Source organism: Alnus glutinosa, chromosome 1 (genome assembly GCF_958979055.1).
Source record: "Alnus glutinosa chromosome 1, dhAlnGlut1.1, whole genome shotgun sequence".
NCBI lineage: Eukaryota > Viridiplantae > Streptophyta > Magnoliopsida > Fagales > Betulaceae > Alnus > Alnus glutinosa.
Window position 1 is genome coordinate 42650091 of NC_084886.1, and position 17861 is coordinate 42667951.

Genomic DNA, 17861 nt, shown 5'->3' on the forward strand with positions numbered 1-17861 from the left:
AGCTCCTAAATTTCCTTAACAGAAAGATGTATCGCTGTTAGATAGGTCCAAATTCAATGTTGTTGGGGTTAGGACACTTGAGAGTGCCGTGCATTGCCCTCAACGATTTTTTTTTAAAGACGTGTTAATGTTAATTTTTTATATATACAATTAAATATATCAATTTTAAATTATTATTATGAAAAGAATACTACCCCTTTCATCCATGTCGTACTTTACCGGCTAAAACTTCTAAAGTAACGGTCATCAATCATGAATTGTGCAACACTCAAACTAGTTCGAATGTTCTCCGACAAAATTTTTCCGTTTCAAAGATAATATGCAAATATTCCATTTTCCAATTTAATATATATTTAAGCCGAGTATTACAGAGCAGCTACTTTCTAGAACTCTCAAATGTGTTCTCACGATGTCACTCTCTATGTTCTTCGGTCACCCCCACAAAAGGCCAAATAGATGTGTCTTTTGAATAGATGTTAAATGTTGGGTCAAAGCAAAAGAGTTCACGTGGTTGAGGGAAAGAGTTTACGTCGCTGGTGCAATTCCAAAACCAATTGGAAATGCAAGTGTAATCCCAAAACCAATTGGAAATAGAAAAGACATTTAACACAAATGAGGCTAGGAGTGCCATGAATGGATCAAATTCTTTTCAATTACTTGTCTGAATTTGAGAAAAATCGGATAAATAATTATAAGAGACCACTTATATAACTCACCGGACCGAATAAATGATTGGACAGCCCAATTTTTATTTGGTTAGGTGGGTCTTTTAAATAATCTTTTACAAACACATGCTCAAACTTTCTAAAATTTGGACAAGTAATTAAATTAGAAGATCCTAACCCACCGTGAATTTGCCTGGTAAAACTTCTTATGTAGTGTGGTCATCAATCATGAATTGTGCCACTCTCAAACTTAACAAAATTTTTCCATTTCAAAGGTAATATTAAAAATTTGGAGAGTTGTACTTTGAAGTCTTGCCACCAATCCCACTTGTTCCATGGCCATTCGCCCAAAAAGAAGAAGAAAATATAGCAATTCTCATATTAAAATTTGTTATTAAGTAGGTTTATGCAAGAATATGTAGCTACTAATTAACAAGGAATGAAATTCCACTGGGCTTGGTTATATTAACTAGCATGTTCTACGTACATCACTTCTGTTTAAGTAAAGGGTTGCTTTCAAAATAATTTGCTGGCCGGAGCTCGAATCCACCATGAAGTGTCGGCATCACAGGGAAATCTTCTTGGCATGGAGCGTGATGGAACCCCACTGTGTACCACAAAACGATATCTTTGTTTTCAATTGCTCTATTCCTGCAAACACCATGCATGAATTTTCTTCCATCTTAGAAAAACTTTATGAAAATCAGACTCTTTATATATATATATATAAATATAATGCTGTATTTATATATACTTTACCTCTGGCTCCAAACGGCTAAACCATCATCACCTCGGCTCCCTTCCGTGTAGAACCCTCCAGCCCACCTCTCTGACTTGTTATAGGCGGTCACCCACACTTGATACTTCGTATAAGCAGCTCTAATCTGCGGGTAATCATCATCTGCTAAAAGAGAATTAACCGGCTTCCCACTAATCAGCACGTAACCCACGTTATTCCCAAGCCTTGTCTTTTTGTTGGGATTCACTACTACCAGCTCAGCTGGCTCCAATCCGAGCTGGACCCTAGCCTCCGCTTCAGTTTTCGCCGTTTCAGCAACCACCGTCCAGTAACTTTTTCTTGGTGAGCTGGCGTTTGACTGCGCTACTCTTGCCGTTTGTAACTTCGCTTTGACGAAGGAGTTGCCGTCACCGTCAACATCAAGGTCTAGATAGTATGTGAGGAAGTGATCATGGTTGACGGCCACGGTGTTTTCCGATACTAAGGTGCCGTACACATTTTCCGTTATTTGACCGGTATTTGTGTATGCCGTGCCCTTCATCTCCGGAATACCTGTCAAATCCACCTGGAAAACAGGCCAAATATTTTGTAATTGCTGATAAATTTTGCAATTCTAAAATCATAATTTTTCTTAGTTATGATTTGACCGGTATTTGTGTCACGTACTGCACAAAATTTTGCAATTCTAAAATCCCAGGTCAGCCCACTTAACCCATGCATGGGTGACCCGTATACTAAAATCATAATTTTTCTTTTCCTTTTTACATTTTATTTTATTTAAAAAAAAAATAAAAGCAAACCTAAAAGTAAGTAAGCGGATTGTACAAATCGGATTAAACGGGTCATATTTGAGTCAACCCAACACGACATGTTTATTAAATGAGTTATGCGAATCGGGTCGAGATAACTCAACCCAACCTATTTATTAAACGGGTAATGTTAAGATTGAAAAATCTGAACCATTTAACTAAATAAGAATAGCCATAGGGTTGACATCGGTACTAATAGCAGCATTGTTTGTAACCGGAAAAATGATTGGAGCTTTCAAATGGCTGACTTCAACCTGAAAAGTAATGGGTCAGCCCAAGCACAGTTTAACCCATTCTTATCCTGAAAACCAGGGCCTAAATTTGATAATGTCCGTGTAGCGGGCTGTGGGCATGTAAGCACGATACAAATTGAGTAATGGGCTACCATCAAGAACAATTTGGATTTCTCACACAAGTACAAACCGTCTATATATAATATATTGGTTGCTTATTTTCTTTGCTCTTCTCAAGAAGCGATATCCATCTAATCATTTATTCTGAAATGGAAGTGTTTCTTTGTAGAAGTAAAAGGAGAAATCTTACCCCAACTTTGATGCTGCCACTTTTTTTGAATTCCCAATCAAGAATATAATCATAGTTACCCACGGTGGCTATCATTCTAACCACCAAAGTAGTTTCCGGCTCCCCACCTCTTATCTGCAAGACCACCCACCTTACGTTAACAAAACAACAACAACAACAATTCAAGAAAAAAAATCAAAACCAGAACGAAAAACCATTCATAACAATTGCAGCAACAACACTGCCTTACCAGTTTTCCTGGAACATTGATTTCAGTATGTCTCCAAGCAACATTTCCACCATGTCGCTCAAAAATGCAAATAGCCCTCGATACGTTTTGTGCCTGCCCGTCCGGCCCAGCCATATGCCCATCCATATATGCAGCGTTTTCTGGGCAATCAATCAACGGCTGCAAGGTATCAGCTGATCGCCCAAACCCAAATTCACCAATGTCCATGAAAGTCCTAAAATACCATTCAACCGTAGGATCCATATACGGCACAAATGTCTCAGACACATGTCCTCTGTATAGCACGCGCCGAAACTTCTTTTGCGTGGCGTCAAATATTGAAGCTGTTGATATAGTAACTCCTGCCCGAGCATCGAATCCTACATGGAAAATCCAATTAGCCCATCTAACCTCGTGGTTATCAATGGTGAACCCAGCTTTTGTTACGTTAAAAGTACTCGAATTAGGCTTCCCCATTGGTGATTGAAAGTCGGTGCCCTCTGCTTTAGGCACGGGTGCTGTAAATCTATCGGTGTACATTGTAATTTTCATGGCATCAACATCAACTAGCAAAGTTATGCCCTCAATGGGCCTTACAAAGACATTAACCGACCCTTCACGATAAAAGCATGCAACTCTAAGAGATCTTTTTGTCACACTTTCCCCATACCAACCTACTGTAAAGGGCACGCAAGAAACTTCAGACACATTCAAGCCCCTTCTGAGAAGTGACTCCTTGAATTTGGGATACTGTAAAGGCAGTTTGCTAGCCTGGAAAAGTTCAGGAAAGGTGAGAGGAGGGTAGCCATGACCGGTGTAGACCTGGTCCGATGCGATTGAGCCAATGGTCAAGTCTAAAATGAGCTCACGAGTCTCACCCCCGGCTCGAACCACCACCTTGGCTCGACGACTAGGCCTGCTGCTTTCTCTACTTGAAGAAAGCCACCTGAGGACATCTTCTTTTTCTGGCTCCTCAAGATCAGCAGAATGATAGGTTAGATTAGGAAGAGAGCCAAGGTTAGACTTTTGAATTATGGTCCTTATTTGGTCTATTTCTACAGGGCTGAGAGGGTCTAGGGGGTGATAAAGACTAGACACAAAGCACCATTGAATGAAAAAAACTAGAACTAGAAAATGAAAAGATGGACAGAATCGATCGAGCTTAGGTGCTTGCTGACAACCCATCACTTTTCGAATAACTGTATAATAAGCTGCAGGCATATAAAATTTATTCTGCTATTCTTGACATTGTACCTTTATAAAGGGAAGCCTTAGCTTTAAAGCTGCAATGTACAATTTCTTAGACTTCGTCTAAAAGCACGAGCAACTTGCGTTTCCTATGTCCCTTTCTTGCTGTGAGAGCAAGAATAAACGACTTGGTCTGCTTTTGCTTAATTTAATAATAGTGAACGAGGGACATGATCATTGACATATGCTAACCTGGTCTAGACCCAGTTGGTGGTTTTTCTCTTAATTTTCTTCCTATGTCTGAAACGTTGGAGATATAGAAAGAAAGAAGAGGCAAAGTCGTTCGGTTACTTCTAGAAACCCGGTGGTCTTCCAAGGAAAATTTCCTACTGCAATTGTGAATGTTAAGAAGAACAATTCAAGTACAACTGGAAAACGGTTTTTACCTAAAGAAAGCAAACTAAACTCTAGCTAGCTCCCATTAATTCCTATTATTCCCCTTAACTTCCTCCCAGAATATCTAGTTTGACTCAGCAACCTAAGAACAATTCAAAATAGCTAAAAATTAATACTGCTGCAGATATATATATATATGGTCAATTACCCACATGTCAACACCCAGAAAAATATTGAATTCGTATCAGTCGCCGTATGAATCTCATGTGCAAAATCAGGTCCACACATGATGAGATTAGATCAAAAATTAAAAAATTCAGTGATTCTCACCTCAACAAAGAAAAGAACATGCATGAAATATGGAGTTTGAATTGAGTAATTACCAAAAATTGTGTGCTGTATAGATGAGAAAGTTCAGACAGGGTATGGATATTATTGGCATGCTTAACCCATTTTCGCGCTTCAGGTATAGCTGGGGGCGGGCCAAGTGCACCGTTTCCTTGAAGTTGACTGCAACTGCTATGCAATAACTGCTACGATAGATTTAGCTTCTTACAGGCAGGTTTTTTTTTTTTTTTTTTTTTTTAGTGTTAATTATTCAACGGGGGTCCATAGTTCCGAAGTGTACTTGAAGCACAATCTACTGCCTGTGCAAGAAAAACCAGACAAGCCCAACCCTTGTGGGCCGAAACTTAACTTTTCTCCAACAAAGTGCAGACTTTTTTATTTTGGGCTAACCAGATCGGGCAAAATCAGGGCCAGCCCGATATATTTTGGGGCTTTCAGCAAGAAGTTTAAGTGAGGCCTTTTATTCAAAATTAAATAATATTTAATACATTATTTTATTTAAAATTATATTTTTATTTAAAATTCATTCTTCTCGCTTTTTGGAATGCAAAATTACTTATTAAGTTTTTTTAACATTTCATTTTCTAACTCTTTTTCATGAACATCTTGTTCATTTATGTGTTTTTCAACTAAATTATCATTTATATTTCGTTTATTGCTAATAACAAATTTATTTAAAGATCTTTTTTGAGATTCAATTAATTTTTCTACTTTTTTTTTTTTTTTTTTTTTTTTTTAGTTTTTCACATCCATAAGCATATTTTCTAGTAGACATCTATAACTAAATGGGTTAAATACAATTCACCCCCCTGAAGTTGTCGACCATTTTCAATTTGGCTACCAAAGTTTAAAAAATTGCAATGTACCCCTCCAAAGTTGCAAAATTTTAAATGCAGGCACTCCATCTGGTTTGACCGTCAAACCAGACAGAATTTTGACCACTCCAAAACGATGTCGTTGTGCCCTTTTGAGGACACCCAACAGAAAGCTGACACATGTTCATTAAAAATAAAAAATTATAAAATCTAATAAAAATAAATAAAAATATATATTTATTTAAAAAAAAAAAAAATTTAAAAAAAGAAGGAAAATACTAAGGGGTGACTACCCAACCCTCTGGGATGGCCTTTGGCCAGCCCTAAAAGGAATTTAGGGGTGGCCCGAAGGCCACCCCTAGCCCCTAAGGGTGGCGCACAGCCACCCTTGGCACCAGGGAGTGGACGCGTGCCACCCTCGGCAACCTCTGGGGGTGGCCGCGGCCTCCCCCATGGGCTAGAGGTGGCCCGAAGGCCACCTCCAGCTCCTGGGGGTGGCGCGCGGCCACCCCCGACACAAGGGAGTGGTCACGCGCCACCCCTGGCCACCACTGGGGGTGGTGTGCGGCCACCCCCATTGACTGGGGGTGGCCAAGCCACCCCTAAAGGTTCTTTTTTTTCAAAAAAAACAATTATTTTTAAAAATTTGTAATTTAACGCACAAAGTTTCTAAAAATTTTAATTCACCCCCTAAAAGGGCAAAACGACGTCATTTTGCCCTCACCAAAACGACGTCGTTTTGGAGTGGTTGTCAAACCAAACGGAGTGCTTGAATTTAAATTTTTTACAACTTTGGGGGGTACATTGTAATTTTTTAAACTTTGGTATCAAATTGAAAATGGCCGACAACTTCACGGGAGTGAATTGTATTTAACCCTAACTAAAAGTATTAACAAGTTAAATAAACACAATTTATAATAATATATATATATATATATATATATATATATATATATATATATATATATATATATATATATAATAAAATAAATTAAAAAAATAGAACGATAAAACTTGATTTGTCAAAAATAGAATTCTCTTTAGTCTTTATGATAGGATTATCTAACACTTTTAACTTGCACAAGGAAAGACAAATTATGTTTTTTTTGTTTTGGAAATAAATCTTCATTGATATTTCGTAATTGAGGCCTTCTTAATCTGGGACCATGCATTATATTAATGCCTTTATTGATTTTTATTTTATCATATTTTGGGACCTTATTAAAGTGTATTGATAGCAATTAAGACCTATTTTTAAAAAAAATAATAAAAAATTTTATTAACAATTTTTTATTGGGAGCCTTAGGCAGCCGCCTAAGGCTCCAACCGGCCCTGGGAAAAATTTAATCTAGGCTTAACCAAATGGATCTTAATCACCCGATACCAAAGAACAAGTCGGTTCACTGGACGGTGAGTCGGTGACACAAAGTCAGCACAACTTTCTTCGCCGGGCCACGTTGGTTCCTCTCGACACTTCTCGCGAGCACCGGACGCATTATACTATTACCTTTTTAACCAAAAATGTATATAAATGTTTTGGGATCCTATGCGACTGGAATCACGCACATCCTATGCTCACAACCATAACGTGTGAGACGTGGCTTCTATCAGATGGCTCCCATAAAAACAAAAAAAAAGATGCAAAATCGTTGTATTCTTAGTGGCAATCCACTAATACTAGATCCTTAATTGGACTATTAACATTTTAAAGAACTTTCTAAATTAAAATTATCTGTATTTGTTTTTTTAGATTAACTTTTGAGTCCTCAACAACTTTATGATTTTCCGGTTGAAATTCATGCAAATTTTGTTTTTGAAGGTAAAATATTTTCTACAAGTGCTAAATGTGTGACACATATGATCTGCGTCCGAGTGCTCATATATTAGACGTTCCACTTCACACCAAAAAAGAAAGCCACAATATTTATTTGCGTCTGCCTCTTTCCCTCTCTAGGAAGCTCTAGAAGTTGAGCACCTCTGTATTACTTCCTGAGCAGTTTCAGTCTTCTCAACACAAAGTGTTCTCGCAGCTTCCAATCCTATTCTCTATCTGCTCAGCGTGCTCCCATCTCTCTTCGTCGCCGCTCTAAGCAGTAAGTCTCTCGTTCCCTTTACCGCATTTTGCCTCTAACTCTTAGTTCACTGACATAGTCCTTTGCCTTTTCTAGTTGTTCATGGTACTGAGAGTATAATTGTTTCACGATCTCTTTTGCTATCTTACTTTGATACCCAATAACTATACCATCATATGCGAAAGTGGGTTGGTTCTGTTTTAGAGTAATGCTTGTTGTGTGTGTGTTGCCGTGTTGGTTCTCTATCAATTCGTTGGGGAGCCAAAAGTACTTAAAGGTGTTTGTGGAAAGACCTGCATGAACTGTATTTTTCCAAATTCTTTGCTTTGGAAGCTCTTTAGAATTGGAGGTCTTCTTGGTCTAGAAGGGTTGTGGCATATTGAATGTTAGAATATTAATTAAATTCATCCGTTCTTGTTGTAGTGTATCCAATTTTCTGAATGTATTTTTGATTAAAAATGAATTTTAATGATGATTTAGATTAATGGAAATGAATTGAAAATGGAAGTATTCCTGAAATTGGGTAAGTTAAGTTTGTATGCTACTGTACCATTTTTTTGCATAATCAGAAATAGGCCAAAAAATATTGGGAAAAGTTTTAAGATTTTCCACATGGCCACTGATTTTTGACGATATGGCTACAAGGGAGGCAAACCTAGTCTCCCACCTGAAACTCTCGTTCTGTTATATGCTTGTCTGCTTGTACTTTCGTTCTGTTTTGAGCTTGCTGCAAGTTTTCTTTTAATATGTTGATGATCTTGTTTTGGTCTCTTAATTGCTGGTCTACTGCCATAGGCAACCAAGTACTCCATTCCTTTAGTTTAGTCCCTGCATAGTATCTCAAGTACCCCTCTACACACTTGTTTAGTACTTTTGTTTGTCCATCCGTTTAAGGGTGGTAAATAGAATATATGCTTAAGTAAATGAACTTGTGAACATAGGATTCCTGTCCGACATAATAGTTTTAGGCATTCCGTGCAACTGCAAAACATTTGCCAAAAAGACTTGAGCCACCTTTGATGCTATATTAGGGTGAGACGGGTATGGAGTGCTCATACTTTGAAAACTTGTCTATAACCACAAACATCACACTATACTTGTGAGACAAAGGTTTATAGGTAAACCCTTGATGAAATCCATAGAGATATCTGTCCAATGGACACTTGATCAGGTATAGGCAATGGTTGTAGTAACCTTTTGGGTGAACATTCTCTCTTGATTTTGTAGGTGCTCTGATAAGCTTAAAAAAGCACTTGGTTGTTCCTCATTGCAAAATAAAATGGAAGATTGTTGGTAGCCTCTAGACAAAAGATAAACGTCAATAATTCCAAACTAGGAATCGATTTTGGTGCAGAAATGACCCAAGAAAACATGGTGGTGACCTTATTTTTACTGAATGGAATCTCTTTTGTGGTGTTAATGATCAAAGTAATCTATTATGAGCCTTTGCTTCCACCATGGCAAAAAAATGCCTACTTATAAGTGAGGGGCACTAGTGCACCAAGCAAGAAAACGGCTGAATTGACTGTCTAACTCTTGCAATCAATGAAAATTTCATTTGCCTTAGTAAGCTAGCTTTGTAAGCTAAGCAAGCCCAGTTTTCTTGCATCATAACTTCTATTGGAGAACTTATTATTTTGGATTAAAAATCCTAGTAGGTTTAACATATCCCTATGTTTTGTCCTCCTATCTTAACAAACTTTAGATTGGGGAAAGTGAATTTTTTTAGTTATGAATTGTATGGTTGGTTCCGTGCTTGTTAAATCAGATGATGAATCTGATTTCTCTGTCTGGCACTTACAGTCATACATAACTATGTCTATGAAGATTGTGTTATACCTTGTTTGTGCTTCATGTTCTAAATGGTTGTTTGTTGCTGTGTTGGTGATAAGTCTTGAATTATTCTATTCAAGACCCCTTAATTTACATTTGTTATGCCTAGTTTGTGTTGTAAATATAACGTTTTGTTGTAGTTTTGTGTTTTGTCTTATTTTCAGGTCTTAGTTGAAATATAGTTCAAAACACTTGAATTAGACCTAAAAATATATCAAGGGTGATTTGGTCATTTCCAGAGTTCAAAGTTGCTCATGCCAAGTGAAGAATCGGCTAAGGCAAATAGATCGATCGACTTTATAATCGATCGATCGAATCATCAATCAAAGAAAAATCGATCGTGCCAGATGCGATCGATCGAGACAGGGCAACCACGAATGCGATTGAACGAAATGAGATCGATCGACTTTATAATCGATCGATCGAATTTGGATATTTTCGGAACAATCTGGAACAATGTTGACATGTCACTCTTCCTTGATATTTTAAATATCTTAGATATTTCCTAGATATTTCATAGATATTTTTTAGATATTTTTAGATATTTTCAGATATTTCAAAAATATCTTAGATATTTCCAAAACATATTAGATATTTCCAAATATCTCTTATCTTATCCTATCATATCCTATCCTATCTTATCATATCCTATCCTATCCTATCATATCCTATCTTATCTTATCTTATCTCTTAGCTTATCTCTTCTTTAGATTTTATTTTGTAAATCTCATCCTCTATATATATGAGGCATGGGTGAGAGTAATAGGCATGCATCTTCTTGGGACTTTCATTTTCTCAGGTGTATTTTCTTAGTTAATTTTAATGCTTTTCATTTCTTTTATGTAATCCGAATTCCATATTTTCAATATATTGTTTTTAGTTTATTTTGATCGTGTTTCTTTATTATTTTTTATGCTTAAATTAGTTTACTTCATGTCTAGCTAAATTAGTTCTTAGGGTTTGATCAAAATCCTTTCCAAAAACCATGAAGTGTTCTTGATGCTCTTGAGATTTTCTTAATATGTTGATGATTGTGTAAGGCTAGAGGATTGCAAAACCCATGCTAAAAGGTTTTTTTTTCAATATTTCAATCCATTTATTCATGAAAAAGAGTCATGCTTGTCTATGAGTTTTCTTGGATTCATGAGTAAAATCAACATTTTTGAAAGAGAATGATGTCTTGTGCAATGATGCTTTTTGACATAATGTGTGTTTTCTCATTAGAGTCACCTTATAAGGTATACTAGGGAATATCGGTCGTTTCACACATTTGGTAGTTTAAACCGTTTTTCAATTATAGTGTAACTTTTACGTGATGCGTTCGGTGTAAAACTAGATACCTTATCATTGTGGCCTAACTAGGGTTTTCATATATTGTGTATGCTTATTAGAATGTGTTGTAGAGTAGTAAGTTAAGGAGCATTAATCACTCTGCACCTTTCGTTAGGGGTGAGCATGGGGCGGGGGGGGGGGGGGGGCGGGGGGGCGGGTTTCCCCCTTTTTTGGCCCCGCCCCGCACACATGCGGGTTCTCAAATTTACACCCGCAAACCGCATAAAATCAGTGACATCCGTGCGGGGCGGGGGTGGGTGACTCGGGGCGGGGGATGCGGGGTTTGCAGGTTGTGCGGGTATCCCCGATTCAAGCCAAAACATGAGAAAAATCAATTTGAGGCTAGATTCAATACCAAACATACACAAGCAGTGATAATTATTTCCAGTATATGTTGCGTATAAGAGGAACCCACAACAGCAAGTGAGCAACAACAAGAAGAACATTCTTGAACTCACCTCCTCATCCTCTGTATCAGCAAGACTACTTGGAAGTTCGTAATGCTTTGTTTACCCATAGGCCACTGAACCGGCGGAGCCAGCGAAGATGGGAAGTTGGGAATGATTGATCGAGGCTGTGGGCTGTGGTGCTGTGCGGCACTGCAGCAGTGCGGCTTAGGGGAAGAAAACAGAAGATGAAGTTAGGGTTTTTTTTTGGACAATTGCGTTTTTAGTATTTAGGCTAAACGCACCGTATGAGTATTTAGGCTAAACGCACCGTTTGGAATAGGGAGTGTAATGAGTAACAGCTGTATCACACTTTAAAAAATACTACAACCTGCATGCGGCACGTGGTCCACTAGTCTTCGGCTCTTCATCTTCCAGATTCTTCCTCTTCTCTTCTTTTCGTTTTAGGTTTCACCATTTCAGCTTCGGTTCTTCTTTTCCTTTCTTCTTTTCGCAAATCCTCCCGGTTCCAGTCCTCCTCCATTCCGTCGTCCTCCTTCATTAGTAACGAAGATGAAGAGAAGAGGAAGATGAAGACCTAGAAGAGGAAGAAAAGAAGAGAAACATGAAAATGGGGGTGCGGCTGCGGCTGCGGCGCGCTAGGGTTAAGGAAGGGGGTAGGGTTTTTTTAATTAAATATATAATTTGTGCGGGTAGGGGCGGTGCGGGGCGGGTCCCCGGCTTCTTTCAAATGGTCCCCCCCGCAACCCGCACCACACCGTGCGGGGGGCCCAAAAACAGGCCCGTGGCCCGCACCATGGGTGCGGTTTTCCTGCTTGATGGGGCGGGGCGGGGCGGGTGTTGCGGTTTGGGGCGGGTATTGCGGTTTTCTGCTCACTCCTACCTTTCGTAGTGTAAATGTTTTTCAATTATAGACTAATCTTTACGTGGAGTTGATTAATGTAAAACTATGTGCTTTATAACTACGTCTTAACAAAAGTGTTTTCATGTTGAGGTCGTCGTAATGGTTGACGCCCATTACGCGCTCATATCATGTATGTTAGGAAGATCCATATAGACTTTAAGCATTTCATTGTTGAGGATTGGACAAGATCAATACCCTAAGTTTTTCTCTTAATTTGTTTTCATTTTCCGCTATCATTCCTTCACTTTATTGTTGTAGCTTCAATTCTACAACCCTTGCTTTTATTTTTATCTTTAAGTTAAGTTAGATACGCTCTTTAATATTCCGTTACGCAAAACAACCAATAATCTCTGTGATTCGATCACCCTTACTATAGTACAATCGATACGTACTATTGCGAGCGGTAAACTTATAAATTTAAAATCCACGTAGCCGCTTGGCGCGCTACCAGTTTGATTGTTCGAGTGTTAAGCAAGAGCTTCATCCTTTTATTTTTCTAAATGCAGGAATGTCTGAACCAGCATACACTGTGGCATGTGATAGTGAAACCACAGGAGAGGAGAAAACTTCTTCTACTTTTCCAGAAATTGCAATTGGAATTGACATTGGCACTTCACAATGCAGTGTTGCAATTTGGAATGGCTCCCAAGTAGAGCTTCTTAAAAATACTAGAAACCAAAAATTGATGCAATCATATGTCACCTTAAAAAATGATGTCCCTTTGGGGGGTATCAGCAATCAACTCTCCCATGAACAGGAAATGTTATCTGGAGCAGCAATATTCAACATGAAACGCTTAATTGGTAGGGTTGACACTAATCCAGTTGTTCATGCAAGCAAAAGCCTCCCATTTTTGGTACAAACATTGGACATTGGTGTCTGACCATTTATCGCAACCTTGGTTAACAACGTCTGGAGATCCACCACTCATGAAGAAGTCCTGGCAATATTTCTGGTGGAGTTAAGAGCAATGGCTAAAGTTGCGTTAAAGCGGCCCATAAGAAATGTTGTTCTGACCATTCCTGTTTCATTTAGTGGCTTCCAGGTGACCCGGATTGAACGAGCTTGTGTCATGGCTGGCCTTCATGTCCTAAGACTGATGCCTGAACCAACAGCTGTGGCACTGTTATATGCACAGCAGCAGCAACAGCCTATACATGACAATATGGGCAGTGGAAGTGAGAAGATTGCACTCATATTCAATATGGGTGCTGGCTATTATGATGTAGCTGTTACTGCTACAGCTGGAGGAGTTTCGCAAATAAAAGCCTTGGCAGGAAGTCCTATAGGAGGTGAAGACATGCTTCAAAATATGATGCGTCATCTGTTGCCTGATTCAGAGATCCTCTTCTCAAACCATGGAATCAGCGAGATCAAATCGATGAGATTGCTTCAAGTAGCAACCCAGGATGCAATCCACAAGCTCTGCTACTAGACCAGTGTCCAAATCGATGTTGACTTAGGAAATGGGTCAAAAATATGTAAGGTTGTGGACCAGGAGGAATTTGAGGCAATCAACAAAAAGGTGTTTGAGAAGTGCGAGAGCCTCATAATCAAATGCTTGCGTGATGCCAAGGGAGAACCTAAAGATGTGGCTGACATAATTGCCGTAGGCGGATGTTCATATATTCCAAAAATAAGGAATCTTCTCATGAGTATATGTAAAAAACGGGAGCTTTACAAAGGGATGAACCCACTGGAAGCTGCTGTCTGTGGGGCAGCACTAGAGGGAGCAGTGGCTTCAGGTGTCAATGATCCTTTTGGGAATTTGGACCTGTTAACCATTCAAGTCAACCTCTTGCCATTGGGATTCGAGCTGATGGAAACAATTTTGTACCCATTATACCTACAAACACTACAATGCCAGCACGGAAAGAGCTGGTTTTCACAACTGTTCGTGATAATCAAACTGAGGCGCTGATTGTTGTATATGAAGGTGAAGAGAAGAATGTGGAAGAGAACCATCTGCTGGGCTATTTCAAGATCATAGGTATTCCACCAGCTCCCAGGGGAGTTCCAGAGATAAATGTGTGCATGGACATTGATGCCTCAAATGTGCTGAGAGTTCTGGCTGGGGTTGTACTACCAGGATCTCAACATCCTGCAATTCCTTTCATGGAACTCAGGATACCAACAGTTGATGATGGGCATGGCTGGTGTGCCGAAGCTCTAAACAGAACTTATGGATCTAGTTTGGGCATGGTTACAGTTCAGAAGAAGATATAGTGGTGAGATGTAAAAATTTAATCTCATTGTATATTTCGTTACTGTGCTTTTTTATGTTTCTAGTGATCCTGAACAGAATAAATTTTCAGTAAGGACGGTTGTAAGGTGATACATTTCATACTTCTATGCTGAGTTTGTTCGTGAACAGTTGTAATTATCTTAGCTACTTCTATGCTGGCTACATAAATGTGGACTTCAATAAATGTGAACAATTGTAAGGTGATGCTTTGTTACCATGCTGAGTTTGTTTGTGTTATGATTTTGGTGTAACTTTACATTTTCTGTATTATTATTGACAGGTTCGTGGTTAATGATTCATTATTCTATTATCGTGATTACTGAAAGCATGCGACTGCAGTCTGCAGTGCAGCCATCTTTGTAGGATTTTTGAAGTTAATTTAGCATTGTTTGTTATGCTTTACAGTTGCAATAATGAATCTGATTAAAATCACACCATTTTTCTTCAATTACTAGATATGCAATTAATGTGGAGATGTTGAGGATTTACTAGCTAGCAAAGAACACTGTGATAAGTTTAGGTTCTTTAATTACCAATTGTGCAGTTAATGTAGAGATGTTGAGGATTTGCTCGCTAGCAAAGAATAATGGCAAAAATCATCTCTTACCATCCTCCAGAACCTCCTCGGCTCTATCTATATAAGCAGTACAAGTAAGTGTCTTAACTTTTACCAGAAAGCAGAGTTCAATACAGCGTGGTACTCTTCTTTAGAAATTTTCTTTAGTTGGTAGATGTGTTTACAATAATAGTGTATATAGGCACATGGTTGCTCTCACTTTTTTTCATTTTATTATCCCATTATCTTACAGTTCTTTTTTCTTCCAAATTGTAATTTAGTTATTCTGCTCTGTGGCTATGAATGATCTAGACATTGTATACACCACATGCATAGGGTGCTTATGGTGCTACCTCCCCGAATCCAGAATAATGTTGTTTTACATTTCAAGTGTGAATTTGAATACAAACTAGAGTTCGTTAAATCCCTGAGCACTAAAGTTATTCTTATTTTCTTTCATCCTTTCCTTTTTGCATTTGTTTGGGGCAAGGCCCAAGGGGGGGAGGTGGGATTGAGGTTACCTCCAACATCAAAGTATGAGTTATGTTTTACCAGATTACATATTGATCTGTGTTTTTACAATAATGCATAGGAAATCACTAGATGAAGATCACGCCTGCATCAATAATATGGATCACAGTATTATCAATTGCTGTTTTCCACCACTCCATGGTCTTTGGTGAGTAGTTCCACCTCGTCAATTTAATAGCCAAAAAAATTGAATCAATGAGTGTTTGTAAGATGCCCCTGAATATTTATGGTCAGTTCATTTGAGCTAACTTCTTGTTTTTAGCTGTTGATACAACGCATTTCGACCTAAAGCTAAACTTCTCCATTGTGTAAATGATTCTGATACATTCTTTCTACGGTTTTAATCTCAAAGAAAATCTTGCAGGTGGTGATATTGGGATAAATTATGGAAGAAATGGGAATGATCTCTCATCCCCAAAAGCTGTAGTTGATTTTCTTACTAAGAATCTAAACTATGCTATCCCACTGGTCCGGCTTTTTTATGCTAATCTTGAAGTTCTAGAAGCATTGAGGGGCACCAATTTGGTTGTAACTGTTGGGGTCACAAATGAGAAGCTCACCCACATAGCATCAAGCCAAGATGCTGCCAATAGCTGGGTTAACGACCACATCAAATCATTCATCGGCCCTAACGGTGTCAGGTTCCGTTATATTGTTGTTGGCAACAACGCTATCCCGGGCATTGTCGTGTCATCTGTCCCTCTGGCCATGGAAAATATCTACCAAGCACTAAAAGCAGCAGGGTTATCAGATCATATTAAAGTTACGACAGCGCTAGCACCTAATGCTCTAGAGCCTCTAAGCAAGTCATACCCTCCATCCAATGGCACATTTTGTGCTGCGGTTGCCAACATCATGTACAAAGTGTCTTGCTTTGTATATGGTATAGGCTCTCCACTTTTGATCAATGTGTACCCTTACTTTGCCTTTGTCTCGGACCCAATCCTCATCTCACTAGAGTATGCTTCATTTCAGTGTCAAAAGCCGGTGCTTATAGACAGTAATTATGAGTACTACAACCTCTTTGATGCCATGGTGGATGCTTTTGTTGCAGCAATGGCAAGGGCAGTGGGGAAGGAGGATGTCAAAATTGTGGTTTCTGAAACTGGCTGGCCAACTGAGGGTAATGAGCCTTACACAAGCATTGCTAATGCCAACATCTATAACAGCAATCTAAGGAAGCATGTTATAGAAAGTGGGCGCACCCCACGAAGGGCGGACTTGAATTTGGAAGCCTACGTATCTTCAATGTTCAACGAGAACCAAAAACCTAATCCAGTTGAACGATACTTTGGTGCTTTTTATCCAAACCTTATTGATGTATACCGATTATGGCGTTGAACTCAGCAACTTTGAATTATGGATAACTTTGAAAATTGAACATTCTATATTTCTATCTGATGGATGCTAGGAAGGCTTACTAAATTGGGAAGTGACAAAAGAATCAATTACAAAGGTTTATTTTAGTAAGAAATTAAGACTCTTAACTAAGGTTTATTTGAGAAATAAGATTTTTCTTAATGATACATTGTTATGTGAGGAAAATATTCTATTATTTTGAGTAAATAGATTTTCTTTTCTTATAAGGATGAATTCACTAAATTAATATGATGGAAAGTGAGATCCTGAAAATCCACCTCTTAGGGCTTGGGCTAATTAGCCTAATTAGTCCATGGAAGAAGATAATAAGCCCAAGCCCAAATACGCCTTGTAATGATACCTATGTGGCTACAAAAGTACAAGGGAACCCACGCAGCACCGTATCACCTCTCACCTAAACCAAACACCAAATCCAATATTGTCGGCGATATTTCAAGAAGAAGCATGCTGAAATTGGTGAGAAGGTGCCATACTTTGCCTAGCTAGCACAATAGCAAATGCCAACTAAGTTGAGCATGTTATCGAAAGGACTACCAGGGACATGCCTTACTAGAATTTGTGGCCAAACGTTAGAGGCGATCTACGTATGGCCCAGACGTACAACACCTTGCAAGGCCATGCTGCTGAGAAAAAGGTCCTAGCCAAGTGAAGAAGAGAAGGGCGCCAAGCACAAGGTATTCATTCAATCCTTTTATAATATATTATTCTTTTTTCTCTAATTTTGAGAGTTCTCAACCTGCTTTATGGGTTCATCAACTGACTTAAGCATCGAAAACATCTCTAATCACCAACACACTCAACAAACCATCTTGCTTACTATTCTCTTATCATAGGAATCGCATGTTTTCTTTGACTTGGACTCAACAGGGGCAAATTCCAGCATTATCAGT

The 17861-nt window shown here is 38.6% G+C and overlaps 3 protein-coding genes across 3 annotated transcripts; 2 read left to right on the plus strand and 1 right to left on the minus strand.

Annotated features, from left to right (window-relative positions):
* Window positions 1–1094: 1094 nt before the first annotated feature.
* Window positions 1095–4183, minus strand: LOC133882452 (primary amine oxidase 1). The gene is made up of 4 exons (XM_062321639.1): window positions 2986–4183; window positions 2757–2870; window positions 1425–1969; window positions 1095–1316 (listed from the first exon to the last, which is right to left on the minus strand). The coding sequence occupies exons 1-4, from the start codon at window positions 4147–4149 to the stop codon at window positions 1154–1156; spliced, it is 1986 nt and encodes a 661-aa protein (XP_062177623.1). The 5' UTR covers window positions 4150–4183; the 3' UTR covers window positions 1095–1153.
* An 8584-nt stretch (window positions 4184–12767) lies between these two features.
* LOC133866164 (heat shock 70 kDa protein 8) lies at window positions 12768–14485 on the plus strand. Its single transcript, XM_062302715.1, is given in 2 exon segments — window positions 12768–14049; window positions 14052–14485. Coding segments are annotated over 2 exon segments (1716 nt in total).
* A 1418-nt stretch (window positions 14486–15903) lies between these two features.
* LOC133860408 (putative glucan endo-1,3-beta-glucosidase GVI) lies at window positions 15904–16932 on the plus strand. Its single transcript, XM_062296026.1, has one exon. It carries the CDS (start codon window positions 15904–15906, stop codon window positions 16930–16932), a length of 1029 nt encoding a protein of 342 aa, XP_062152010.1.
* The last annotated feature ends 929 nt before the right edge of the window (window positions 16933–17861 follow it).

Bases quoted from the DNA above. Each gene is read 5' to 3' on its own strand.
- LOC133882452 (XM_062321639.1), bottom strand. From the start codon at position 4,149: ATGGGTTGTCAGCAAGCACCTAAGCTCGATCGATTCTGTCCATCTTTT. The intron at 2,871-2,985 runs GTAAGGCAGTGT...GTGGTCTTGCAG, and splicing joins TCAATGTTCCAGGAAAACTG to ATAAGAGGTGGGGAGCCGGA. The intron at 1,970-2,756 runs GTAAGATTTCTC...CCTGTTTTCCAG, and splicing joins GTGGCAGCATCAAAGTTGGG to GTGGATTTGACAGGTATTCC.
- LOC133860408 (XM_062296026.1), top strand. From the start codon at position 15,904: ATGATTCTGATACATTCTTTCTACGGTTTTAATCTCAAAGAAAATCTT.